We start from the raw sequence: 27,739 nt of genomic DNA on the forward strand, positions 1-27,739 counted from the left end.
TAGATTAATTGTGAGTTTGCGACAAATTCTGAATTGTATTGGCATATACATCTTTGGTGGAGAGAAGGGGTTTGTTTACCTCTGCCAGCACAGGATGTATCCTTTGCTCAAAGCATGCACCAAAAGAGAAGAGAGGGAGTAAAACTTAAAGCAAAGCAAGGAACTTTAAATTCCAATACCATTTCTCATTCTCATGTAAAGATTATATTCCATTATTTCTTACTTTAGTTCCATCATTAATCATTTCTTTCTTTTATTTTAATCACCACCCTTCTCTTCTTTTTCTTTTTCATTTTCATGCATCTTACTTAAATACAACTACTTATATAAAGTTGGTATGACACATTACATTACATTTTGACGAAGAAAGATGAACAATCATCAGGTTCAAAGTAATACTAGTAGTAATTACGATGCATCCTTCAAGATACTATTGATTGGTGATTCTGGGGTTGGCAAAAGTAGTTTGCTTCTCACTTTTGTTTCTACTTGTTTTGATCATCTTCCTCCTACTATTGGTACCTTTTTTTTTCTCTTCTTTTTTCGCTTTTAATTTTGGTTCATAATGTTGGTATTTACGATACCATATCGTTATCGTTGTTTGCAACTTTAGATTAGATTGTTGTATATATGGCTATAATTAACCACGGTCATATTTGAGCGTTTATGTAATTTTGTTGCTTTGCATTCAAGAATTATTTAAACAAGCTAAGCAGATTATAACGAAAATGTGAACACTAGGGACCAATGGTACGTGCAGTAATTCACAATTATATGGGTTGTAATAATGTATGGTAATTGAGAGTTGTCATTTTGCATGGATTTTGTGTAGGAGTGGATTTCAAGATCAAGTTGGTAACGGTTGGTGAAAACAAGTTGAAGCTTACAATATGGGATACCGGTAATTAGCTCTGTTAATATATATGCATTTTGTAACCTGAATAATAGGCGATACTAGTTAGTTGCAGATGAGAGTAATAAGTTATAATTATGTATGTATAACCTCCTTTAATTTGCCAGCTGGTCAGGAGAAGTTCAGAACGTTAACAAGTTCCTACTACCGAGGTGCCCAGGGGATTGTTCTTGGTATGTTGGTTAACACTTTCTTGTTTATGCACAAACCTATTTTCGATTTTCTGGCTCAACTAAAGTTTCCTACTGTTGCCGTTATTATAGTGTACGACGTTACACGAAGAGAAACTTTCACAAATTTGTCCGACTTTTGGGCCAAGGAGGTGGAACTTTACTCTACCAATCAAGATTGTGTCAAGATGCTCGTAGGAAATAAGGTTGATAAGGTAATTTTGTTTCTCAACTTTCATGCATTGTTTTTGGAGCATGAGGACCATGGTAATAATAAGGCAACGGTCGTCAGTACTCAGTAGCTGTTTGTTAGGGTGGGTGGTAGCTTACAAGGTGCTCGGTTATGATTTCAGGATTCTGAAAGAGCTGTTAGTAGGGAACAAGGGTTGGGTCTAGCCCAGCAGCTGGGGAGTTTGTTTATTGAATGCAGCGCTAAAACTCGAGAAAATGTCGAGCTGTGCTTTCAAGAGCTTGTTATCAAGGTAATCAATCTTCTTGTATGTACTTCAGACAGTTGCAGTTTTCTGCTAGGTTGGTTTGCTGCATAAGGTGCTTGATGATATTTCAACTTTTTAAGTACACATGCTACATCCAATCAAGGGATTGGTTTCAGGTTAAGAAGTGGTCTACCGTTATTATCAAAGTGCTGATTTTGTAATTATGCAGGATGATCAAACCATACAAGGTCACAAGTAAATTATTATCACCTTCTATAATTTGTATTTTGATTATCCACAGATTATGGAGGTTCCGAGTCTCTTAGAGGAAGGATCTAATATTGTTAAAAGGAATATCTTGAAACACAAGGAAGAAGACAGCCCACCTACTGGCTGTTGTTCCTGAACCATTAAGACCAAGTCGGAGCTTGAATCCGGGATTCACAGCATGCTAGCTAACGCTGTTAGCAGATACTTGTTACATGTCGGCCTGTACATTTAATCTAGATGTTGAAAAACAAGTTAACCGTATATTTGTGCACACTTTCAAGCAATTGTTTCTTCCATGAAAGTTTTCTGGATCTATTTGGCCAATTGTTCCAGAGTTTGTATATTTGGATCACCAAGAATCGAGAATCCATCAACTGGAAATGCAAGAGTAAGGAGTTATCACGTCCGCCCGCGTGTTGTAGCATCCTTATTCCTTAACAAGCTAGATGTTCGCGGTATTGTGCGTCTTTTACATCTGCATGCCTTAGCTTACCAAGTGTTTCTAGAGAACAAAACTGAGTGCCGTTATAGCTCAATCGAAGATAAAATGCCACCTAGAGAAACAATTAGGTTCAGTTTGAGTAAAACGAAATCAAGAAATAGGAAAGACAGTTTCATGTCAAGGTTCCTTTGGTCGTACAGAATAATGGCTCACCGGCCATTGCAGAACAATGCAGTTTAAGCACTACAGATTTTAAAGCCTCAAAACAAAAAAAAAACAAAAAACAAAAAAATACAACGCACTATTTTAACTCACCACCACATATGCATAACAATACTTAATTCTTCATTACATTAAACGATTCTACTGTTGAGAATCATAAAAAAAAATTGGAAAATCATACAAATAAGTTGCCATACATTTACCCGCAACTGAGACTTACAAGATTACTAAATGCTATTAACACTAAAACGTTCAATGTAATCGGAGCTCATAAGAATTTAACCAATCTAGACTAGAACTACTACTTGAAGAGAGGCAGACAAAAGGGGCACGAAGAGTTGAAACCTTATCATGGCTACATACGACCTCCTATCAAGTTAAAAACAACTAACTAGTCTATCTATGCAGAATGCCTAAGCTAAGCGTTCTATAGCAGCAATAATAATAATAAATATAATAATAATAATAGTTCTATACACACTATCAATATGACTAATTACACAACCAATTTGTTACATAGACCATCGAAAACTAGATGACAAGGGACCCACCTGCTAACTTACGACTCATAGTTTACATCTTTTTCGGTGGCTGCTTCCCTTTCTTCTGGCTTCTGCTATCAATCTGAATACGATCAGCATACATAGGCAAACTTATGATCTCATCTATCTCATTTAACAAAACTTCTTCCGTAATATTATCCTTTATGCTTTTCATAACCTGTATAATGCAGTAAAACATCATGAACCCTGATACAAACAACAAAAATCTTACATAAAATGTTCAGAATAAGAACAAAAAAAAACTGTTGGACCTTTCTGTATGTATTAAACTCATTTGGGGTTGACTTGTCCACCCTAACTCGCATGCAGACCCACACATTTTCCTCTGAATCCCACGAACACTCGATAATCTTTCCAGAGTATGATGAACTAGGCTCAAAAGCATCTGCAAGTGTCAAGTTTCACCAGGATTGAACACCAGAAAAACAAATCTAGAAATACTAAAAAAAAATCTGACAATTGCGACCTACACTCCGCGCCTACCAAAATTCATCAACAAGCAGTGTGGTGGATCTTAAAATTTCTTTTCGATTTTTATAAAGCCATGTGGAAATTATTTTGAAGCCAATATTACTAAAATTGTAGGGGATGACAATGGGTGGGGTCCTATAGGATCCATATTATATATGTTGGATCCATATCCAACCCATATCCACAGGATCCAAAATTTTCAGACCGAGATCCAGTTCCAGATCCTACCTCCTATAGGTAGGATATAGGTAGGATCTAGGTCTTAAATGGGTACGATTTTTTTCAAAAAATTCGTTAATTTCTTCATCTTCAAAATGTACTTTCAAGTTTCACTATTAAAATAAAATAAAACGCATTAGAATGTTTAATAGAATTATAGATATAAAATATGTCGATATTTATCATGATAAAGTAACAAATTACCGAGTGAGTTATTATTTTCATCATTGAAAAAATTATTTTTTGTTTCTCGAATATTTAAATTAGGTTGTAAATTCGATAATAACTATGAAATAAGAAAACTGACATAAGAGAGTTGAATAAAAGATAAAGAAAACATGACTTCTATAAACGATAGTTATTCTTATATATCTAAAAATCTAACAACAACAACATCAGAGCCTTAATCCCAAAATGATTTGGGGTCGGCTGACATGAATCATCCTATAGAACCGTCCATGGGTGAACGCACACCTCAAAATGCGAAAAAAATAGAAAGGGGAAAATGAAAAACAAAAGGGAAAGCGAAACATAATACAAAGTCAAGGTAAACTTATAGGTTTTAAAATCCAAGTCCGGATTTCTTTTATAAAAACTTCAAATTTAAATCGAGAAATAAAGATTAAAACGATTTTGAAAACCGAAGTAGAATTTAAGGATCCGGAATACCATAAAACTAAACCTAAGTAAAATATATAAGAGAGTGGTTGGTAAAAAAGGTGTAAGAAAGGAGAGAAGAACAAATAATTTTTTTTTAAAATTAAATAAAAACACTAAATCTGTCAAATAACATCAAATACTAAAAATCACATGTATCATTTCCCTCCATTGTGCCCTCTCCGTCGCCATACTCTCCTCAAGCCCCAGAAATCTCATATCGTGCTCTATCACTCTCAACCATGTCTATCTCTGTCTCCCTCTACCCCTAGGAACCCCTTTTATGTTCTGATAGGTCTCCTTCTCACATGGTCAAACCATCTTAGTCGATGTTCCATCATCTTGTCCTCTATTGGCGCAACTTTTACCTTTTCCTTAATCAACTCATTCCTTAATCGATCTTTCCCTGTATGGCCGCACATCCACCTCAACATACGCATCTCCGCCACACTCATCTTTTGAATGTGACAATATTTCACGGCCCAACACTCGGAACCGTAAAGTAAGGCAGGCCTAATTGCCGTGCGATAAAATTTTCCCTTTAATCTTTGGGGCATATCTTTATCGCATAAAAACCCTGAAGCACTCTTCCATTCCAACCATCCCGCTTTAATTATGTGAGCCACATCACCGTCTAACTCCCCATCGAAAATAATACTCCCCGCCTCTGTCGATCTCGACCCCGCCACGTTAGGGCCACGTTAGGGAACTGACACCTCAAATACTCGGTCTTACTCCTGCTCAGCCTAAACCCACGAGTCTCTAAAGTATGCCTCCACAATTCCAACTTTCTTTCCACCCCCTCTTTCGTCTCATCAATCAACACAATATCATCAGCAAACATCATACTCGATAAAAACCATATGCAAGTCTTTCTTCATGTCCCGATGGTGTTCCATCAACTGTCTCATGATATAAAAATTGCATCCATAGTTCAAATTGGTTATCCGAGATGTCTACACATTTCCTAAGCCTTTGCTCGATTATCCGCTCCCATAACTTTATCGTATGACTCATAAGTTTAATTCTCCGATAATTGGAACACTCTTGAACATAACCTTTGTTCTTGTACAAAGAGACGAGAGTGCTTCTCCTCCAAGCTGATGGCATCTTGTTGCTCATCCAAATCTTGTTGAAGAGCATGGTTACCCATTCAATTCCTTTCTCCCGAAGCACCTCCAAACTTCTATAGGTATACCATCTGGTCCCTCTCCTTTCTTTGACCCCGTCTTCCTTAACGCTTTTCTAACTTCACTCTTTTGTATTCTACGCACAAATTCCCGATTCACCATGCTTGGTGTTACTTCTACATCCCCAAAACCTTGCTCCTGATGTCCATTGAATAAAGTATCAAAGTAAGAACTCCATCTAGCCATTATTTCGTTATCCTGAACCAGAACCTTGTCGTCCATATCTTTCACACACCTAACTCTCCCAATATCCCTCGTCTTTCGGTCTCTTATGCGAGCCAGTTTATAGATATCCTTCTCTCTTTCTCTCGTGTCGAACCTGGCATACACTTCTTGGTTAACTTTTGCCCTCGCATCATGGACTGCCTTTTTAGCGGCTCGTCTAGCCTCCTTGTACTTTTCAAAGTTCTCATCACTCATGCATTTCCCCGAAACCTTATAGCATTCACGTTTTGTCTTTATCGCTTGTCTCACCTCATCGTTCCACCAAGATGTGTCCTTATTTGATGGTCTATTTCCTTTAGATTCTCCTAACACCACCCTCGCCAAATCCTTTACAACATGCGCCAAACCCGACCAAATATCGCTACTTCCGACCTTATCCAAAAACGCTTGTTGGTTTTCCCCTTGTAGCTTCCACCACTTGATTCGTGCCATATCCACGTAAATTTGGGTATGGGAAGGGTCTGGATCTTAGCGACAAGATCCATATCCATATCCACGTAAATTTTTCTAGATCCATATCCGACCCATATCCATTGGATCATAAAAATGAGATGCATATCCGCCCCATCAAGGTCCGATCCAGCGGATATGGGTAGGATCCAGCGGATATGGGTAGGGTCCTGGATCCACTGCCATCCCGTCTAGGGTCTTAAATTTTTTTTTTTTAAACCAAAGGCAACATGCACAAAAAAAAATGTTTTCAGATTTCTGGAAATCCCATATCCCTTTAAGATTAGGCAAAATCACTATCTGGACAAGAACTACAGGATTTCCTTCAGAATTGACTTGCTGCATTGTAGTAATGTTCTCATTTGAAAGTGGTTTGTATTCCAATTTCACTTTTCTTTCTATCATCACCACGAGACTACGCTACAATTGATTTGATATTCTCAGAAACTACAAACAATGAAACAATGCAATCTAAAGCTTCAAACAAAAAGGAAATTTATAAATCATATTTCATAAAGCTCTAAACTCGACATTAAACCACAGCGGGTACTGCAAACACAGACAAATAGTTGTGGTATAAAATTTTATGGATCCTAAAGTGCAATATAAAGCACAAATTTAACCAGCAGCAACAGCTAAAGCTTAACAATAAGTTTGAAACAATCGGAGGGAAAAGAAGAGAGGAAATGGGATGGTAAGAGGCTATTGCAATTTGTCCTCTAATCTTATAAATTCAGAAAGAATTTGGTTTATTAAAAGGGGCAAGATGGGTCCCACTTCTTGCCTTCCTTCCCCTCCTTAACCCTCTACCCAGAGGCACATTGGTCTGTCAATCTCCTTCCCCTTCCTTTCCTCCAAATCCCCTTGTCCAAAACTTGTGTAATAATCAAGAATTAAATGTTACCAGAGAGTGCATCCAGAATTTTTTTACTCCGAGGAAGGGGATATGCCAACTGTAAATAAGATGAATGAGAAGCACAAAAGAACATTAACCTCCAAAAACAACACCGTCGTTGTCCATCAACCGCTTTTTCCCTCCTTCATGCAAATAAAGACACTCTGCACCATCTTCTCTTATCTGCAGAAGTACATAACAGATCAGTCCGTGACTTCTTCGCTGTGAAATGTAACCGAGAAATAAATATTACAAAACAACAGATTACTAGATTAGAAACATTACCTCAAAAAGAAAATCAACTGAATTCATTTCAGGGTATTTCCACTTTAAAAGCCCCTCGTGAGTTCTTGGAACATACGGATCATCCCAACCCTAGTGGTACAACAAACAGAAAACCTAGTCAAATTTTAATATTGATAGCTTAGTTTTAGAGACGCAAGGCATACCGAGGTGGTAAGAGGGCGAGGTGACAAGGCGCAAAGTGCAAGGTGAAGGCGCACGCCCTTTGCACGCGAGGCGCCCTATTTTTAAAAACAAATTAGTATTTTCCAAATAACATTTTGGGCAACAATACCTTTTTTATGAGGTTTTGATATTGGCTAACAGGTAAAGGAGTAAAAGTTAGGAATAAATGAGCAATGGGGAAAATAAATGGCATGAGTAAGAATCTAGATGAAAAAGGTATTGAAAGTGCATACTAGCAAGTCTCGTTAAGTGAGCCTCGTCTAAAAGGCGCGCCTAAAATGCACCGAGGCGTTTTGTCTAGTGCCTCACCCAAGGCGCGCCTTAGGCACAATCTAGGTGAGCGTTTTTAAACTAAGATTGATAACTAATAGTCGACAAAAAAAAAGTGACAAGTACGAATACACCAAGATCATGGAAGTTATGGACAATAACCCACAAAAACAACTAGATATTAAAGATAAGTAAATGAAAAATGAAATGCACCAACCTGTATCTTACAAGTCAGCATCTTAAGCATATCATTAAACTTGTTTTAGGAGTGTAAAAACAAGGCATGAAAATTTATAGATCCCTCACTTTCTAAGTCATGCTCTTGGGCTATGTGGGAATGCTGCAGAGCATCTAAATCATCTGTTCTTTCTGTGTCCCTACAGTCAAGAATGCATGAAGCTAGTAGCTGAGTGGTTAAAGATCAGACTGCCTTCTCAGGAGGTTATAAGCTGGTGGTTGCGGTTTAAAAGCAGGTCTTTGGTTAAGAAACAAGTAATAGCAGCTTGTCTTGCGAATCTCATTTATGAGATTTGGTTAGTTAGAAACAAGTGTAGGCTAGAGAATGTATTACCTAGGCCTGTTGTAGTTGCTAAACGGATTAGAGCTAGTATATGTATGCGCTTAAAATTGTTGAGGGTTAGGCTATTGTCACACAGAGCTCGTACTTGGGTGGACAGTTTATGTAACTCAGGGTAAGAAAACCCTGGAAATAGGAGGACTGATTTAATGTTGTTTGGATGGTTTAATTAATATACTTACACTTTCCCAAAAAAAAAAAAAAAAGTCATGCTCTTGCTATCTGAAAAGAAAGTGGCGGTTCATATCTTAATTAATGAAGGAGGGGATAGATTTTCAGACATCTTAATTGCTCTGTACCATCCACAAAGATTTTCCACGTTTCTTCTTTGAACAACTTCAACACGATTCTCCACTTTCTTTTCTTTCGTTTTTTGCTAAACAGTGACCATATTACCCTTATAATAAGTATATAACAAAACCTTTCAGTACTAAAACAACTACATAACCCTAAACAGTGACCATATTATCCTCCCGCAGCACCCTACTCTCAGTACCCATTCCAGCCATTCCTCTGACAACTGACAACCCCCCCCCCCCCCCCCCTCTTCCCAGCCGCTACGGCAACTTACTGTTTCTTTCCTGACATCCTTTTCCATCTCCTATTACAGATGTGGTAGCGGACGACAACTAAGGAGGCAAGAGTTGGTGGAATGGTGAGGGCTAACAAACTTTTGGGCGATGAAAGGCCATCAGGTCGGGTTGCCAAAGGTGAAGAAGGCAAGGGCTCATGGTGGGAGCAGGGGCACAAGAATGCGGCAGGTGATCGAAGGAAAAGGAGGCAAATGATTGAGGTGCAGGGCAGAGCCATCATGCGGTGGTCGTCGGTAGCCTAAGCGAAGCTGCGAAGGCTAGTACAAGGAGGTCAACTATCCTGGGTTTGTGGGTGGAGGATTTAATAAGCCTAGTTTTCATCAAAAATGAGCAAAATTGGAGCATTTTCATAGAGGGGAAAACTCTAGTTCAGGATTGACTCATATAATAAAGTAGGACGTTAGGCCACTATGCAAACAAAGTTGAAAGCGCACATATTTGTTTTCAAATTTTAAGCAAACAGACATTTTTCCAGAAACCCCAATGTGTTTACTCAATTAAGTGTGTGGCTGCGCAAAAAATGAGAAGCAGTTCTCAAGAGTAATACTACGTAGCAACTAGCTATTCTCTGTATACATGTACCTGAAAAATTAGACCATCAGCGTCATGTGAAAGTTTGGGGATAAAATCCTTTAAAAGCTTCCGTGCGGTTGAGAGCAACCAAAAGTCCTTCCTCCTAACCTGACACACATGGGAGATTAGGAGCTAAATAAGAAAAGAACATTAGAATGATTTTCTCAACTATTCCTGTACTTTAACTTGAACATACCCTAAATGGTTCTAGATCGTATCTGTAAGGAGCTTTGCGATGTTCCCGATCATGATAGCGAGGCTCAATTATCTCTTTATCAATCATCTTCCAACGTTCACAAAATGGCCGCTGCAAAGAAAGCAATAATCACTCAAAAAGTTTATCCAAGGAGAATGATGAATTGAATTTTCATGCTCGCCTGAGCGACTGTCCACAGAGAACACAACACACTCAACAGATGACCAAAAATTTGACCTGACACTTTAGTTTTGATTTCAACTTTTAAAGACTCCGGCTTTATAGGACTGTTCTGGGGTTTTGCTACTCAAACTCTATTTCAATCTTGTAATTCAAAGATCACGATCAGTTAATAACTTTAACGCTCGCCCGAGCAACTGTCACCAGAGAGCATGGCGCACTCAGAGGATGACCGAAATAAGTTGACCTAACATTTTAGTTTCATTTTCAACTTTCAAAGACTCGAGCTTCAAACGGCTGCTATTCAAATTCTATCCAGTCTGGTGCATGTTCAAAGAGATCCGACACGGGTGCATGTTCAAGTGTCAGACTCGACTATTTTAATGAAATATCTGCAAATTTTGGCTTAAAATGAAGTGTCCAAGTGTCATACCCATGTCCGAGTGTCGAGTATCGGACACGGATATGCGAGGGAATAAGAGTAACATAGGTGCCAACTTTATGATATCTTTTGTACATGGGCGTTAGGGTGTCACTTCCTTGATGTCCTTAATTAATATTATATCTTACAAAAACAGATTAACTCCCCTATTTGTGATCCTTTGTTCAACTCATCATTTCTCCTTAACATCTTCCTAAAGGAAACCCATTGTAATTTAAAAATTTAAAGTTTAACAAGGATTACTACCAACCAAGAACACACATAGATTCAAACGCACATGTCATTTTGCGCTTCTTCATTCGCCGGACACCTTTGTACCGCCAAAAGAAATACTGCAATTTGTTAAAGATAAACTTCACTTGAACAAACCTCAATCATGGATACTCGATTTAATGCAATCAGGTCATAGATCAGGTATCTCCTCTCCTGCTTCTCAGGGCCTATGGTATCAATGATCATTTCTCCATCGAGCAATGTAAAATGGTGACACTGAGATAGATGAAGAAATTGCCACCTTAGCCAATATAGTCAATACTCAATAGTACCGTTCCCTTCAAATTCAAACTTTGACCCAATATTGTTTATAATATCAAAATTATAATATGACAGTATTTACATTTGTTATCAATAACCTTTCACAAAATAATATTTCCAACAAAAATTAGTAACATTTAAATGGAGAAAAACATAGTTGAAGTTGAGTCGTGAAAACCATGCAAAAGCAAAGGGGACAAATTTAAATGGATGGAGTATATACATTATAAAAGTCTCTTTCTATTAAAGATGCATCACATAAAGAGATGTTCACATTCACATACCTCATTCCGATTTTTGCAAGGAAATCTCATTTGTACCCTGCGAAATTTGAAACTTCTATCTACCAGGTAACAGCCATCAGCAGATAGCAGCAGCATATATCTTGTGCCATCAGCTTTCCATGTAGCATAGTAATAACGCTGTCTCAGAAGCTGCAGGTTTTCTCTGTTTCAAACAAGACCTATACAGTCAAATTCAGACTAGCGATATGTAAAGCATCATATTAGACAATTTTAGAGGAACATTAAACTTTTTGAACATAATTATCACTTATCAGCCATAGCCCATAAGTACAACAAAACATAACAGGTTAAAGGGAATATTGCCCTTCCAAGTTCAATCATACATTTTAAGAAAACAAAATTAAAAAGGGGGATTTCTACAAGATAACCCTGTATTTTTTTCAAACTTTACAAGGTAACCCTACTTTTTCATAAACACATATGGTAACCTCTACTCTAAATAGTTACTAGCATGACCCTTAACTTGTATTCCGTCATTTTGTTCCATCAAGTAGTTGACGTGGCTAATTGTATAGAGTTTCTCTCCATGGAAACCCAATGTTTTAAAGAATTCTACAAGATAACTTTAGTTTTTCACAACCACACGCACGCTTAAAACATACTCAATAAATAAATCTTTTTGCCTCATTTTCACTCTATACACCAAACAAATGTTAAAATTCCACCTTCATTACCCTTCATATAACCAAGTAAATTTCTTTAGATATCCAAAAACCCCTAACAAGATCCTCTAAATTCCAAAGTAAAAGACCTTCATATACAACATTGTAATAGTCAACCCCAAATTTGATTATAAGATTTCATCATCCAATTTAAAAAAATTGGTTTTAAACCCCGTTAAATATCTCAAAGCTACCCATATTGGAAATGTTGTAGACAACTAAAATAATGGTTCACTTCAATTATTCGACGAATTGAGACTTTTAAATTAGGTACCAACAAAGGGCTCTTTGTTCACTTTGGGCTTAAAAATTTTATTTCTTTGTTAAATACTACACCTGATTTTGAGGGAATTACGATAATGATACATTAGAAAGATAATAATAATAATGAGAATTCGCATTTTTAGGATTTTAAGCATACGTGTTTTGTAGGGGGGGAAGGGTTACCTTGTAAGATTTTGAAAATTAGAGGATTACCTTGTAGAAAATCCAGAAGTACAATAAGCCACCTCATTACTCGCTCGGTTATTTAACGGTAAATTTGACGGAATAAAACTTAAGGGTCACGGCGTCACGCTAATAGGTATTAATAGAGTATAGGTTACCATAGGTGTGTTTTTAAAAGCAGGGTTACCTTATGGAATTTGAAAAATCATAGGGTTATTATACTACTAGAGAATATTAGGAAGATTAGTATATTAGGAAGAACATTAATTTAGGATAAAGGAGAATATTATGTGTATCATAATTCATAATATTATATAGAATAGTTTAGGAATATTATTGGAGTAGCCTCCAAAACAGTCTATTATAAATTGTAACTGATTTCATCAATAATCATTGTATTGTCTTACATGGTATCAACCCAAAATCAATCCATCACAAATTTGTTCTGCCTCACAATATAAATAGTTGCAGCAGATGGCTGATGGCTGCTTTGTTTAAGACAATATGAGTATGCCATGCTTATTATTGATGAAATCGGTTACAACAGTCTTGGAGGCTACTCCAAGAATATTCCTAAAATATTCTATAGAATATTGTGATACACAAACATGTAAATATCAAGCTCCATCGTTCACCCGAATCATTTCTCTCCATAGTATTCTCTCCCTCGCCATATCTTCTACAATCCTAAGAAAAATCATATCATTCTCAATCGCCTTTATCCAAGTTCTCTTAGGTCTTCCTCTACCTCTCATAATCTTTTCCGTTCCCGATTTTTACGAGCCTCATAACGGCTAATATTATTTGAACGAAGGGAGTAAATAAAAGTAACGAAGGAAAAAACATATCAAACAAATGAAGTGAATAGCTGTGAGAGAAAGAGTGGAGTAAAAAGAGAAAAAAGAAAGACAATGATAAGAAAGAATAAGAGAATATGGAAAAGAGAAAAATAATGGGTTTGCGTCGATTAACAATTTAGCGGGGCAGCATCCGGTAAACACAGTGTAGAAAGAGTCACGCCCACTGAAATTGCCGAGAACACTCAACAAAGTAAGACCAAAGAAGACGGTAACATAATTTCTATATGAAAATCCCTTTCCCAGTGACGGCATCCTCAAATCGATTCACTAATAAGAGATTACAAAGTTCTAGAGTACAATCAAAAGAAATATTGTTACTCTCACACAAACTATAACTCTCGTATTCTCTCAAATGGATGTGAAGACACAATTTTTCTCCATCTAGAAGCAGAATGTATTCTGACCAAATAACGGATACTCTCTTAATTTGTCTTGCTCACTTGAATTGTTCAAATACCATCGCCCTTGTGGCCATTTATACTTGGAACTTCACCAACAGAACATCAAATTCATGCTCTCAAGTCTCAATTAGCATTTAATTTTGTCATCACAGGTAACTTGAGGCCAAATTTCCCAAAAACATTGAAGCTACCAAAAACATACAACTTAGATTTTTGAACTTGAACTTAGAAGTTAGAACAATTGGGAGATTATCCCCACACATTCTATTGTACTCTCAATTAACATAAGTTTATTGCAAACATCACGTCACAAGATCCATCATCTTAAATCGACATTGTTATCCATGACTAGACAAAGAGAATTGTTTAATGAATAAACTCTTAATATATTCAGAGCATAATAGGGTCCTCTTCAGTGAATTCGGTCATCATAGCACTAGCTTTGGTTTCACCTTACATATGCTTAGTAAAGTTCTTATGTATTTTGTACGTCTTTACTCGCGAAAATATGTTTTTAAATAACCCATCATTACCAATCAACAAGAGTGTGTGTGTGTGTGTGTGTGTGTGTGTGCGCGCGCTCCCCATGCCGATCACATTTGCCAACATGTGTTGGATGTAACATGTGTTGCATGTGACGCTGTTGGATTGTCTACCTCTCCATTTTCAAATCTATGCGTGTCAAATATGACTTGATTCTATCTGTTACTTCGAAGAAAAGTCAAGTGGTATTTCCAAATGGTATATTGTGTGAAAAAAGAGGAGGCAGAGAGAGTAATCTGATAGAACTCCGTGATGATGGCGCTCAACACTCAGCACAACTTCATCTATACACAATGCTCTTTAGTATTTCTTTTGACTTCATATACACAACTTTTATTACTCCATTCACATGTCGTACTTTTACATATTATTAAGCATTTTAAGGTAGAAAGACAACCAGTCAAACAAAACAACATTTTTTTGCGGAAGACAGTACAATAAATAAGATAAAAAAAAAGTCGAAACAATATAAGATGTCAACAGGGAGGAATTTGACTGACACAACCATCAAACACTGCCAAAACCGAGATCATAAAAGTCAGAAAAAAATCAAGTTAGGATGCACATGAAGACCTATGTACATACTAAATAACTACAAACCTGTCAAGTGACACTGGATGAGACCCTGGAAATTGTGAACTCCCTCTTGTCTGCAAAAAAAAAAGAACAAGATAGAAAATAGTAAAAACAAACAAAGACAGCAAACAGAGGACTGAGAAATAAAATTTATAGGATAACAGGGACAACTTAAAAAAAAAAAAAAAAAAAAAAAAAAAAAAAAAAAAAAAAGGGCGCAAAGCTACAAATGACAAAGGTAAAGAGGAACATGTATACCAGCGAAAATCTTTATTCAGTTAACAGAAAATTAACATTGTAAAATTTTGTCAGGAATATAAGATAAAAATTTCAGAATATAGAAAAATTAGAGCTGAATATATAGTTCTCAGACTTAGAAATATACGATATGGATGTGATCAAGTACCGGATTCAGCTATCTAATGAATCCTCATGCTTTTTCCTACAAACAAAGTGTTGAAGTGTTTTAGCCAAGCGTCCATGGGTACGGGAGGTTGTATGAAAAATAGAACAATGTAGGCCTGAACTGACCAACAAAGAGGAATATAGTCTAATCAGCTAATTAAGTTTAAATATATAATACAATGATATTATCTTATCCATTTCTCTTCACTTTTTATGTCAACTGTTTGCTTACAACAACATCAGAGCCTTAATCCCAAAATGATTTGGGGTCGGCTGACATGAATCATCCTTTAGAACCGTCCATGGGTGAACGCACACCTCAAAAATGCGAAAAAATAGAAAAGAAAAAGTGAAAAACAAAAGGGGAATGAAACATAATATAAAAGCCAGCTAAACTTATAGGTTTTAACATCGAAGTCCGGATTTTTTTTATAAAAACTTAAAATTTAAATCAAGAATAAAGATTAAAACGATTTTGAAAACCGAAATAAAGCTTAAGGGTCCGGAATACCTTAAAAGTGAACCAAGTATTAATATATAAGAAAGTTGTTGGTAAAAAGGTGTAATAAATCCGAAAAGAACAAATAAATTTTAAAAATTAAATAAAAACATTAAATATTTCAAAACGTCCAATACTAAAAATCCACATGTATCATTGTCATCCATTGTGCCCTCTCCGTCACCATTCCCTCATCAAGCCCGAGAAATCTCATATCGTGCTCTATCACTCTCAGCCAAGTCTGTTTTGGTCTCCCTCTACCCCTAGCAACCTCGTCTGTCTCCAGCCAGCCAGCCTCCTAACTGTGCGTCCATCTCAGATGGCCAAACCATCTTAGTCGATTTTCCATCATCTTGTCCTCTATTGGCGCCACTTTCACCTTTTCCCTAATCACCCCATTCCTTAATCGATCTTTCCTTGTATGGCCGCACATCCACCTCAACATACGCATCTCCACCACACTCATCTTTTTGAATGTGACAATGTCAACTGTTTGCTTATTTACAAAAAATTAAGAAAGTGCTCCTAGTAAGATCCAATAACATGCCCTTACTTAATGTGTGATTCAGCATCTGCATACACAATTTTGCTTAGCCTAGCTTCGTGAAGTTTGTCACAATTTGTGCCATGGCATTTAATACATTTTTCATACAAATTTCCATTGCCAATTTCAAGGTAGCTTAGTTGAAGGATTCAGTTTTGATGGATTTTTATGGTTCTTGAGAAAGGGGAGAAGGGACCCAAAAGATATAGTTTTAAGGAAAGGGGGATCACTCATAAGTCATAAGGGCAAAAAAAAAAACAGCACACACGCAAGGGAGTAATTTAAATGAATAGTTAACAGAGTAATTAGATAGAGAGCCTGATAAGTATTTGCCTGGTCATTCAAAAAAACCACCCATGGTAAATAAAGGGCCAAGGGATTAAGAATGCGAAAGTAGTCACTTTCTTTAAACAGTAAACGCATAGGGGAACAATTTTCATTAAGATAACAAACAGTCCCAAAGACAAAATCTGAGAATATGTCTACGAGATTAATTTGAAGCTACAGAAGAGAAAACACACAGGCGCACGTAGCCGTAGCATATTCAAGCATAATCTACGCAATTGGAGTTCTTGTTCATCAGGTATTTTATCTCCCAAAACATTGTCGTTGGTCATCAAAACAATGTTTTCCTGCTTCTCCTGTAGAAACAAACAACAAACCATATACTAGAATTCTTAAGAAGTTAGAAACAAAAGGAACCAAACGAAAGACGATTTTTGAGACAGCCTATAAGTATAGCTTCCTCCATCTAACCAAATTACCAACACTTTCCATTTTTGGGCGTGTCTCAATAGGATCTAAACTTTTCTTTTACTATAGGAAAAGAAAATATCAAAGAAATGAAGAAGCAACGAAGGTGTTAAGAGCTCCTCTCGTTCAAACAGTTACAAAGTCAAATTCCGTTGAATAAATATTTTTGGAATAACAAGCACCCCTAGCTTTTTTTTAACCTACAAAGAAGCAAAAAATCAAGTTTCCCAAAATATAATCTAGAAGCAATTCACGTCTTCATAAACAACTTCAGGCACTAAGCCACTAATACACCATCTATTTGCACCAGGATGAACATCATCAGCCCTCATATTAACTTGGCCAAATCAAAATCTATAGGGCTGCAACTTAAGTCTATATATAATACAGTATTGCAGGGAAGTGCCAAAAACAGGTAAGTAATTTGTACATTGATAGGAGCGTAAGGAACACCATCGTCATCTTCTGGAAGAGCTTCACCATTTAGATCAAAGTCAGAGGATCTCTTCCACTCCGGGGTAGGAGGGCAGACAACCAATTCTGGTTTGGGTTCATGATAAAAAGCATATAATGAATCAATGTAGTCCTGTTTGTAGATTCCTGGCGGACGCGATTTCGAAAACCTTTGTATAGCCTGGACAAATGTAATAAAATTAATATAAGCTAAGCTTATCAGGAACAGACACAATTAAGCAAAGACAAACTAAAAGCAAAATCACAGCTACCTCGGTCACTGAAGTAGCTTGCTGTGTTCGCATCAGATAATTAACTATCATGTAACCAGTACGATTGTGGCCATGTGTACAATGAACGAACACATGCTTCTTCGGCTGCTGCTTAGGTTGATTGGATAAATATTGTGCAACCTGAAATTTCTTCAACTTTAAGATCTGCAGTTTGCTAAATAATTCAACTGTAACAGATATGAAGAAAATCAACTAAAAAGGGTACTGCTGTGATACATAGAGATACTACCCACTAAGAAAAGAGATGCTATAGACTGGTAAATGGCCAATTTTATTGAAGTTACAATGAAATATGTGCAGTACTGAACAAGCATTTAACACTGTCATAACTCTGCAACAAATGTTATCACGTATAGGCGTATAGCTAGGTAAGCCTCCCTCCTTCTCTTATCATGACAGGTTCAGCAATAGTTACAACTTCAGACATAGGAAAAGAACATATTATACGTCTTACAGCCTTGTTCGGAAAAAATGAGGACATGCATGAAAATAGTGAACTTACCTCAAAAACAAAAGTATTTACAGCTTCATTATCAGGCACAGCATCACGCCCTTGGCAGCGAATCTATGACAGATCCACAAAACAGGAGCCTCAACATCACAGCAGATTACTTAAGACAGAAGTAATGGTCTCCATAAGTAAAATATGTACCTTCAGATATTTAACACCTTGTTTCTTAAAGTCGCTCGTTGAGTAATATCGATTCGTATTGGTCAAGTCCACCACCATACCAACCTGAAAGAAATGATTCGACATTGTTGATTCATTAACATTGATTATACATATTAAGATCACACATGATGACATGAAAAGTTGAGAGTAGGTATACAGGAAGATGACACATATAAACATATCACAGCTTGTAAATTTCGCTACAGATGAAACCTGGTACTTTTTTTTTTCTTTGAGAAAAAAGGAGGGCTGATTAAGACTGAAGGGAAAACCCTTAAGAAAGTAGAGTATTTACAGTCAGTCAAAACCAATAATGAACGAATTTTAATCTAACTTTCAGCTAAGAGAATAGCTTACTTTTTGTTTGACAAATACAAGGATGATTAATTTTTCAATCATGTGCATCAAACACATAGGAAAATAATGAACTAGCTTTAAGCTATATATTTGGCTACTTGGCACACCATAAACTGAAAAACATACTCCCTATTTTTATTATTTTTCCTACTTTATTTTTTGGGTAAATTTTATTTGTTCTTCCCACTTCTTTTCCTTTCCTATGAGGTAGGCTGGCGTTTGGGCAGAGGTGGTAGGGTTGGTGGCCTGTGCGGGACTGCGGGGGATTGTTTGGGCAGGCATGTCAAGGGTGGCAAGGGGTTAGCAGTTAGCACTGTTAGAGGCTGAGAGGGAGAAGATGCTGGATACTTAAGCTCTCTGACTGTAGTTAATTATAGTAATTTATTAGCTGTCTCCCACTTGCTCTTTTATTGGCTTATAATATTCCCACCTAAATGTAAGTGCGAAATAAAAGTGAGAAGACCATTAAATTGTGAGGCAGTATAAATGTTCTTCGTTACACAATGCACTCAAAAAAATCACCAAAATAAATACAGAAATAATTGCTTACTTTAAAATTTTCCCCTTGTAACGGCACTTGACGGAATGAATATCTTTTACCAGCAGGGATACAATCATTAAACGATTCATCAAGCGGAACTTTAGATGGGATAGTAAAAGCAATTTCCTGACCAAAGTTTGGACAATCCAGCCAACCTGACATAGACAATGAACAGATTAGACATCTTTTGAGACCGTCACATATTCCAATAGTGCTCAAAAATATAAGGGATTTAATCAAAAAGTTTGAAAAATCATGTAATCCTGCACAAAACAAAAAAGAGCGAAAAGGAAAGAAGGGAAGGGGATATTCCTACATGTCATGATACAAAGGTCAAAAGAATACAGGAAGTAGGTATAAGTTTTAGTGTTGGCCGAAGAATGAGTGCAAGAAGATGTGTTCTATTTTGTAAAGTTAATTATTTTATAGTGCTCAGATGCTTTTGCCTCTCCAGGTCTCAACGCTCATTGTCAGGAGATTTCCAGCTCTCAACACTCATTGTCAGGGGACTCTTAGAGTCCTCTATCTGTTGAAGTGAAATCACCGTCTAAGGTTCATCATCGCCTCTGTTCTGGTTACTATCAATTTCAGTTTTCTTCACAATGATCTTCTATACCAATGTCAGGATCATATAAAGGTGTTCAAGGTACTGGTACCCAACTTGAGTACACAAGTGTTAATAGGATACAAATCTTCACAATTGTATGGCATTTCCTAAAGGCGCATTATTGACAAACTTCACAACCCATGGGAAAAAAAAAACTACAGTGTAATAAAAGTCGTAATGGAGTGGGTATTGTCATTGATAAAGATTACATCGATGATGTGGTAGAAGTATCGAGAAAGAGTGATAGGATTATGAGCATTAAGCTTGTAGTCGGGGATGAGGTGCTGACTGTTATAAGTGCTTACGCACCTCAAGTAGGATTGGATGCTTCTTTTCGACGAGCCTTCTGGGAAGATCTGGAAGAGCTTGTAGAACGAGTTCCTATTGGAGAGAAATTGATCACTGGTGGTGACCTCAATGGGCATGTGGGTACTAGTCGAGTTGGTTTCGAGAGCATTCATGGGGGTTTTGGGTTCGGGGAGAGAAATGAAGCACGAAGTGTCATATTAGATTTTGCTTTGGCATATGACTACTTGGTTCGAGAAACGGCATTCTCATTTGGTGACTTATAGGAGTGGAGGAAATGCTAGTCAAATTGACCTCCTTTCGGTAAGGAATATGTGGAGGAAAGAGTACACCGATTGCAAGGTCATACCCGGGGAAAGTACCACAACACAGCATAGACTAGTGGTGCTTGATTTTAGGGGTAGGAGAGACTTGAGGAAGAGAAAGGTAATCGGTGAGGAACGAATCAAGTGGTGGAAGCTACAAGGGAAAAACCAACAAGCGTTTTTGGATAAGGTCGGAAGTAGCGATATTTGGTCGGATTACAAAGAGAAAGATATAGATGCAACGTGGGATAAATTGGAGCATGTTGTAAAGGATTTGGCGAGAGAGGTGTTGGGGGAATCTAAAGGAAATAGACCATCAAGTAAGGATACATCTTGGTAGAACGATGAGGTGAGACAAGCGATAAGGACAAAACGTGATTGTTATAAGGTTTTGGGGAAATGCACGAGTGATAAGAACTTTGAAAAGTACAAGGAGGCTAGACAAGCCGCTAAAAAGGCAGTGCGTGATGCGAGGGCAAAAGTTAATCAAGAAGTGTAGAGGTTGCACACGAGAGAAGGAGAGAAGGATATCTATAAACTGGGCCGCATAAGAGACCGAAAGACGAGGGATATTGAGAGAGTTAAGGTGTGTGAAAGATATGGATGACAAGGTTCTGGTTCAAGATAACGAAATAAAGGCTAGATGGAGTTCTTACTTTGATACTTTATTCAATGGACATCAAGAGCAAGGTTTTGGGGATGTAGAAGTAACACCAAGCATGGTTAATCGGGAATTTGTGCGTAGAATACAAAAGAGTGAAATTAGAAAGGCGTTAAGGAAGATGGGGTCGAAGAAAGCAGAGGGACCGGATGGTATACCCATAGAAGTTTGGACGTGCTTCGGGGAGAAAGGAATCGAATGGGTAACCATGCTCTTCAACAAGATTTGGAGGAGCAACAAGATGCCATGAGCTTGGAGGAGAAGCACTCTTGTCCCTTTGCACAAGAATAAAGGTGATGTTCAAGAGTGTTCCAATTATCGGGGAATTAAACTTATGAGTCATACGATGAAGTTATGGGAGCGGATAATCGAGCAAAGGCTTAGGAAATGTGTAGACATCTTGGATAACCAATTTGGATTTATGCCTAGGAGATCGACTATGGATGCGATTTTTATCCTGAGACAGTTGATGGAACACCATCGGGACAGAAAGAAAGACTTTGCATGTGGTTTTTATTGACTTGGAAAAGGCATATGATAGGGTACCAAGAGAAGTACTTTTGTGGGCTTTTGTGAGAAAGGGTGTGTCTCGAAAATATATTGACCTCATAAAGGACATGTATGAGGGGCTAGTGCAAGTGTTCGCACTAATGTTGGGAGAACGGAAGAATTTCCCATTACCGGGGTGCATCAAGGTTCCGCACTTAGTCCTTTTCTCTTTGCTATAGTTATGGATGAGTTGACAAGGGATATTCAGGACAACATCCCTTGGTGTATGATGTTTCGTGATGATATTGTGTTGATTGATGAGACGAAAGAGGGGGTGGAGAGAAAGTTGGAATTGTGGAGGCATACTTTAGAGACTCGTGGGTTTAGGCTGAGCAGGAGTAAGACCGAGTATTTGCAGGAGTAAGACCGAGTATTTGAGGTGTGAGTTCACTAACGTGGCGGTGTCAAACGTGGCGGGGTCGAGTGACAGAGGTGGGGAGTATTACTTTCGATGGGAATGTTGTTGAGGGGTCAAATTTCTTTAGATATCTAGGATCTATTATTCAAAAAGATGGGGAGTTAGACGGAGATGTGGCTCACATAATTAAAGCGGGAGACCGAGACTTGGAGAACAGAAAAGGTTCCTAGAGGTAGAGGGACACCGAGACAGACATGGCTCAAAGCCTCAAACATTGCTGGGAGTGATAGAGCACGATATGAGATTTCTTGGGCTTGAGGAGAGAATGGTGACGGAGAGGGCACAATGGAGGGAAAGGATACATGTGGATTTTTAGTACTTGATGTTATTTGACATATTTAGTATTTTTATTTATTTTTTAAAAAAATTTATTTGTTCCTCTCTCTTTTATTACCCCTTGTTTACCAACAACTTTCTTATATATTTTACTTGGTTCACTTTTCAGGTATTCCGGACCCTTAAATTTTATTTCGGTTTTCAAAATCGTTTTTAATATTTATTCACGATTTAAATTTTAAGTTTTTATAAAAGAAATCCAGACCCTTTTCTATTTTTCTCGCATTTTGAGGCGTGCGTTCACCCATGGACGGTTCTAAAGGATGATTCATGTCAGCCGACCCCAAATCATTTTGGGATTAAGGCTCTGATGTTGTTGTAGTGTAATAAAAGTCCTAGAAGGGACAAATATACAGTAATTCAGTTTTCAGCAAAATTCCAGAGGAGCATACCAGAAGGAAGCTTGTTCCTGTCAGATTTAAACTTTTTTAATTGGGGCCCTTCATCCTGATCCAGAGGCCGATTTTTTCTCACTGGCCTATCATCTACCAGATCACTCCTCATGCGCCGTCGTCTTTCTTCCCGCTCCTGAAAGTTGATCGATCACACTCAAGAACAGAATACCATCTATAGCAGCAGAAACCTTCAATGTAATAAGGTTGTTTGAATAAAAAAATGAGAAGAGAAAGAGTGGAAGCTCTACTGCTTGTTCATAAAACTAATGTTAATTTATGATTTATTTTACCATTGATTCGCAGTTCGTGATTCGATCGACCGAACCTCAAACTGAATCGCTTGTACTAAAACAGGGTTTGTTTGCAGACTAGATAGTTGTGTTCTTTATATTTTAAATGGGTAGCATTCTGCAAACCCGAGCCCATTCTTCAAACCGAATATTATACTGAACCATGCAACAATGCCAATTGCCTTCATAAGCCAAGGAATGTGCAAATCTGAGCAAATTGTAGGGTCTGTATTCTGTAAAATACAATAAGACCGAACAAGGTTCATAGTCTTGGATAAGAATATCAAAACTGCACTCCCAAGGAATGAGCAAATTGCTGAGTGCAAGGAATCATCTCTCTTTTGGAGAATCAAGTTGGGGTAGATTTCTCATCTATTTTCAAGGCAGAAGTTTTTATAAGTTCTCCATGGTTTTTTTTCTAAATTCCATAGAGGCTAAGGCTAAAGCTAGGGTGCTTGAAGGGATGTTCCACTAACCTTTTTCCCTAACGTAATTGGACTCCTTTTCAATTGTTTGCATCTAGAAAGCCATGTCCTAATTCTTTTTTCGTTGTATTTTTAATACATAACTTTTTTATCAAAAGCAGAAAAATAAAGAGGGAGAATCATAAAGCTCATTGTCTTCTATGCATGATATCAAACAGTAGTATTGGGTGCAATCGTGGTAAGGTTGCAAATCTTAGAAGCATGACATGACGCCTAGCGAAAATGACGTGGTCTATATGAGTTTTTTCGTCAGTTATACCATGAAGCATACCAAATCCATCACAATCCATTTATACCTGAAAACGATCCAATCAAATTTCAAAAAAAAAAAAAAAAGATAAGCTTATGAGACTGATCTTCCAAATTTTGACATATAAGATGATAATTTTTATTTTATCAGGTCATGGATTTTGGATTGTATTTTGGGTCGGAAATCGATTTGGATTACATACAAATATATTGGATAGGAGATGATGGATTGTAATGTTTTGGGTATGGGTTAGTGATCCATTAGGATGGGGTTTTGGGTTTGGATCGCGCAAAACCCGATCCTTTGACACCCGTAGCCTTTGAAGAGGTAATAGGAAAGGAGAAATATGTGGCAAACGTCAAAAGTTTACGTTATATTCAACTGAAGCATTTATACATGTAAAGTGACAACATATAACACATTGATTTGGAAAAATTGACCCAATGGCAACAAAGTTACTATACTCTACTTCTGATCTAACTCTAGAATTCAAACCCTACCACAACCAACTAAAACTCAATACCTGGATTTGATGAGTCAACTAACCAGGGGGCATCCACAAATTGTAGGAGCTCCTTATCATCACATACTGTTGCCAAATTAGTTTACACCAATTCAAACAGTGACTCTCCTAACGGCTTACTCTAATAGAAAAAACCACAGCAACTCTTTTAACGGGACCCACACACTACTCTTCCACTCCAAAAATGAAAGAAGCAACTTCATAACAGAGGCCATACAGATACTCCTACAAAAAGAGAGTTTTTTGGTGGTTGCTTTTGACAAGTAGCTCCTTAATAACAACCAATTGATATTAAAAAAGCAACCATTAAGGATCCCCTTCATAGCCCGCTATTACTATTTTTCTCTGTTTTTTTTCTTTAATTAGTAAATTACCATTTTCCAATTCATAATTGTTGACGACCAAAAGACCGAATTAAAACATAAAATGTGAATACATCTAGTTAGAGAACCAAAAGTCAACCCCAAAGTGCATATCAACTAACGTATGACTCCACAAATACACAGATAAATACCAGTAAGACAGTTCACAGTCCTACTTTTAATAAGTAATTGTTCATACTTCATAGTTATTCAGCCACGTTCCAAGTATAAGAGGTAGAGAGCGCTTAAACAATAAGACCAGATACTTATTTCCAAAATGATTGTTCATAGTTCCATGTATATGAGGTTGAAAATACCTAAAGAAGTAAAGTTTAAAGTAATGACCAACAACTTCAAATTTAGGAAACAAACCAAAAAAGACTCATGCCCCCACAATAATGTGGATTTGATTTCACCATAAGTGCAGCACTAGTCACTAACAACAATTAGTCTCACTTTAGACGGGTATATCCGTCTAAAGTGTAGACGGGTCAAATATGTCACCACTTACATAATAAGACAAAGTGGTGACATCCCACTTGTTGTTTGTCTTATTATGAAGTGGTGTGATATTTGACCCGTCTACAACTTTAGACGGATAGTGTCCGTCTAAAGTGAGAATTTGTGCACTAACAATACAACCTCAGAAAGCAAAAGCTTAAATCTTTGCAATGAGAAAAGCCCTACTTGCCTTTAAAAAAATTCCCCTTCCATAAACACCACCTCAGAAAAAAAATTCTGAGATGCTCTACCTTATCAAAGTCTCACATCTTTCACTGTTTCACCCACGCAAGTTGTGCCCAAGTCATTCAATCAACACAAGAACCAGAAAAAATATATATGCAACGTCAAGAAACAAAAGCCTAAATCTTTGCAAAGAGAAAACCCTGCTACCCGATCGGAAGCCAGAAAATTTCCTCTTTCATGAAGACCACCTCCAAAAACACTGTTCACACTCTTAAATTCTTGAAAGTCTCGCATCTTACATTCTTCCATCCTAACAGGTTTCACCCTAGTCATCCAAGAATAGAAACACAAATGTGTGCGTGTGCCGGTGTCGGTGCGCGTGCATGTGTGACTGTGTGAGAGGGGAGGCTTAATTTAGAACGATAACAAAAACCAGCTTATATCCTTTAAAATGTCTGCAGGGACACATAATCAGATCAACCATATAAGTAATAAGCACAAACAGATGAAAGATCAAATCCTCAGAAGCTGTCAGTACGAGCAAAAAAACACAAGCAATATAAAATTACAATGAAGTATAGCATACCCGATGTAAGGTTTCAACGGATGACTCACGACCATGTGGCATAACATCTTCTGCTGAATGTTGTTCAAAGTACCCTTCGTCATCTTCAGGCAACGGTGAGGCATTCAAGTCCATCACATTACTCATTCAGCATGAACAAGGCAGAGGATTTCGAATATCTACAAATGTAAAACAAAACAAAAATTAAAAAAAAAAACATACAAGGAATAAAGCACTAACGCAATAATATTAACTATAAGGAACCTCCGGTGAATATACAAGGACTAGTTAACTGGAACACCCACTATTAGAGTCTTCATCTTAGGCCAAACAAATGCTCTATATCCAACAAGTAAACCCAAAAAAAAAGGTAAATTCAGTAGAATACACAAATTGCTCGATAGCATAAAAGCAGGTACCAATAGCGTATTCAATAAGTTCTTACAAATTAAATAACAAACAGCAATTACCACCTCAATAAAATCAATACAATAATAAGTAATGAATTGATGATAAAAACACATTACAAAGAGCCAAATATCTCCAATAGAGCCACGAGACATAAGAACTTCAAAAATCAGCTCACGCCAATTTGCCAAACCTCGTCAAAATTCAAAACCCCAACCTTATCTTAATAGATGCAGAGGGAAAAGAACCGTAAACGTCACACTACATTGCTAAATTCTCTAAATAATATCCCATGCGTTAATATCTTATAAAAACTCACAAAGCCAACTTGCACAAACCCTCATTGTGAAACCCTGACTTTATGAACAAGCGAAAAAACCACCTATCTCATACAATCCAGTGCGCCAAATCTCTCCGAAAAGCAACAATTTAACTAATTACTAATCTCATATACAAACTTACAAACTGAACTTGTACTAAACCTCCCAAAACCCCTAACTTGATCAATGCACTTCAATATGCTGTTCATCGATTGCAAAACCTTAATTATTATCGCCTCAATTCAACTATAACAACAATTCATCCAAACCAAAAGCAAAATAAAACGAAAAATTAAGAAATTTAACAAACAGAAATCAACAACCAACAAAAAATGCGAAATAAAAAAGTATGTTGAATTAGTATAGAATTAAATTAACTAACCAGAAGATTGAGGTGAAAGAGCATGAATTTGCGAAAATTAGGGTTTGAGAGTATCGTCGGAGGTTTGATTAAGGGGAAAAAACGACGGCGATACGACGTCGTCTAGAAGGAGACGATAGAAAAGGAAGCTGATGTTGCGGAAATTCTAGTAGCTTTGGGTGTGTGTGAGAAACGATGTGGACAACTGAGGGAACTTAAAATCATAGGACTATCTTAGCCCTTTATTTTCGATCGGGTATTTTTCATATCTCTTGTTTTTTGTCAATCAATTGTTCGAATGTTCCAATGTTTTCATAATCTGTGCTTAATTAAGTTTTAATTAGGGTTTTTTTTAAAAAATTGTCATCCTAATTATTGTTTTTGACGACAAAAAGATAGAAAACGACCAGATTTACTGACTTCAATTTACTATTCAACATTTAGGGGGTGTTTGGTTAGCTCTCTTGGAATGGATTGGAATGGATTTGCTCCATTCCAATGTTTGGTTGGAGTCTTTTGGAATGGAGTTAGATACCCAATGGATTCTAACTCCATTCCAACCCCCTAGAATTTCATACCCAACTTCCTCCATTGGTATCTAACTCCATTCCTCCCTTCTACAATTTTAGATGAACCAAACAA

At 37.1% G+C, this 27,739-nt stretch overlaps 2 protein-coding genes across 12 annotated transcripts; one reads left to right on the forward strand and one right to left on the reverse strand.

The window, feature by feature from the left end:
• Positions 1-293: 293 nt before the first annotated feature.
• On the forward strand, positions 294-2,114 carry LOC141647645 (ras-related protein RABC2a-like). The gene is made up of 6 exons (XM_074455927.1): positions 294-518; positions 833-901; positions 1,021-1,086; positions 1,177-1,298; positions 1,437-1,565; positions 1,822-2,114. Exons 1-6 carry the CDS (start codon positions 371-373, stop codon positions 1,924-1,926), a joined length of 639 nt encoding a protein of 212 aa, XP_074312028.1. The 5' UTR covers positions 294-370; the 3' UTR covers positions 1,927-2,114.
• LOC141647644 (uncharacterized) lies at positions 1,772-27,314 on the reverse strand. Of its 11 annotated transcripts, none has more exons than XM_074455924.1 (19): positions 27,119-27,314; positions 26,030-26,187; positions 22,844-22,979; positions 19,279-19,424; positions 18,351-18,434; positions 18,201-18,263; positions 17,678-17,818; positions 17,383-17,586; positions 16,721-16,840; positions 14,776-14,825; positions 11,242-11,404; positions 10,793-10,912; positions 9,802-9,912; positions 9,615-9,713; positions 7,410-7,499; positions 7,223-7,307; positions 3,269-3,402; positions 3,006-3,174; positions 1,772-2,292 (listed from the first exon to the last, which is right to left on the reverse strand). In XM_074455924.1, exons 2-18 carry the CDS (start codon positions 26,153-26,155, stop codon positions 3,028-3,030), a joined length of 2,019 nt encoding a protein of 672 aa, XP_074312025.1. In that variant the 5' UTR covers positions 26,156-26,187; positions 27,119-27,314; the 3' UTR covers positions 1,772-2,292; positions 3,006-3,027. The 11 variants fall into 11 exon arrangements, with proteins under 11 accessions (XP_074312025.1, XP_074312024.1, XP_074312020.1 ...); XM_074455923.1 differs by having other exon boundaries at positions 1,772-2,344; XM_074455919.1 differs by having other exon boundaries at positions 1,772-2,344; positions 17,678-17,842.
• Positions 27,315-27,739: the final 425 nt, after the last annotated feature.

The sequence above is a fragment of the Silene latifolia genome, chromosome 3 (genome assembly GCF_048544455.1).
Source record: "Silene latifolia isolate original U9 population chromosome 3, ASM4854445v1, whole genome shotgun sequence".
NCBI classification, from domain to species: Eukaryota; Viridiplantae; Streptophyta; class Magnoliopsida; order Caryophyllales; family Caryophyllaceae; genus Silene; species Silene latifolia.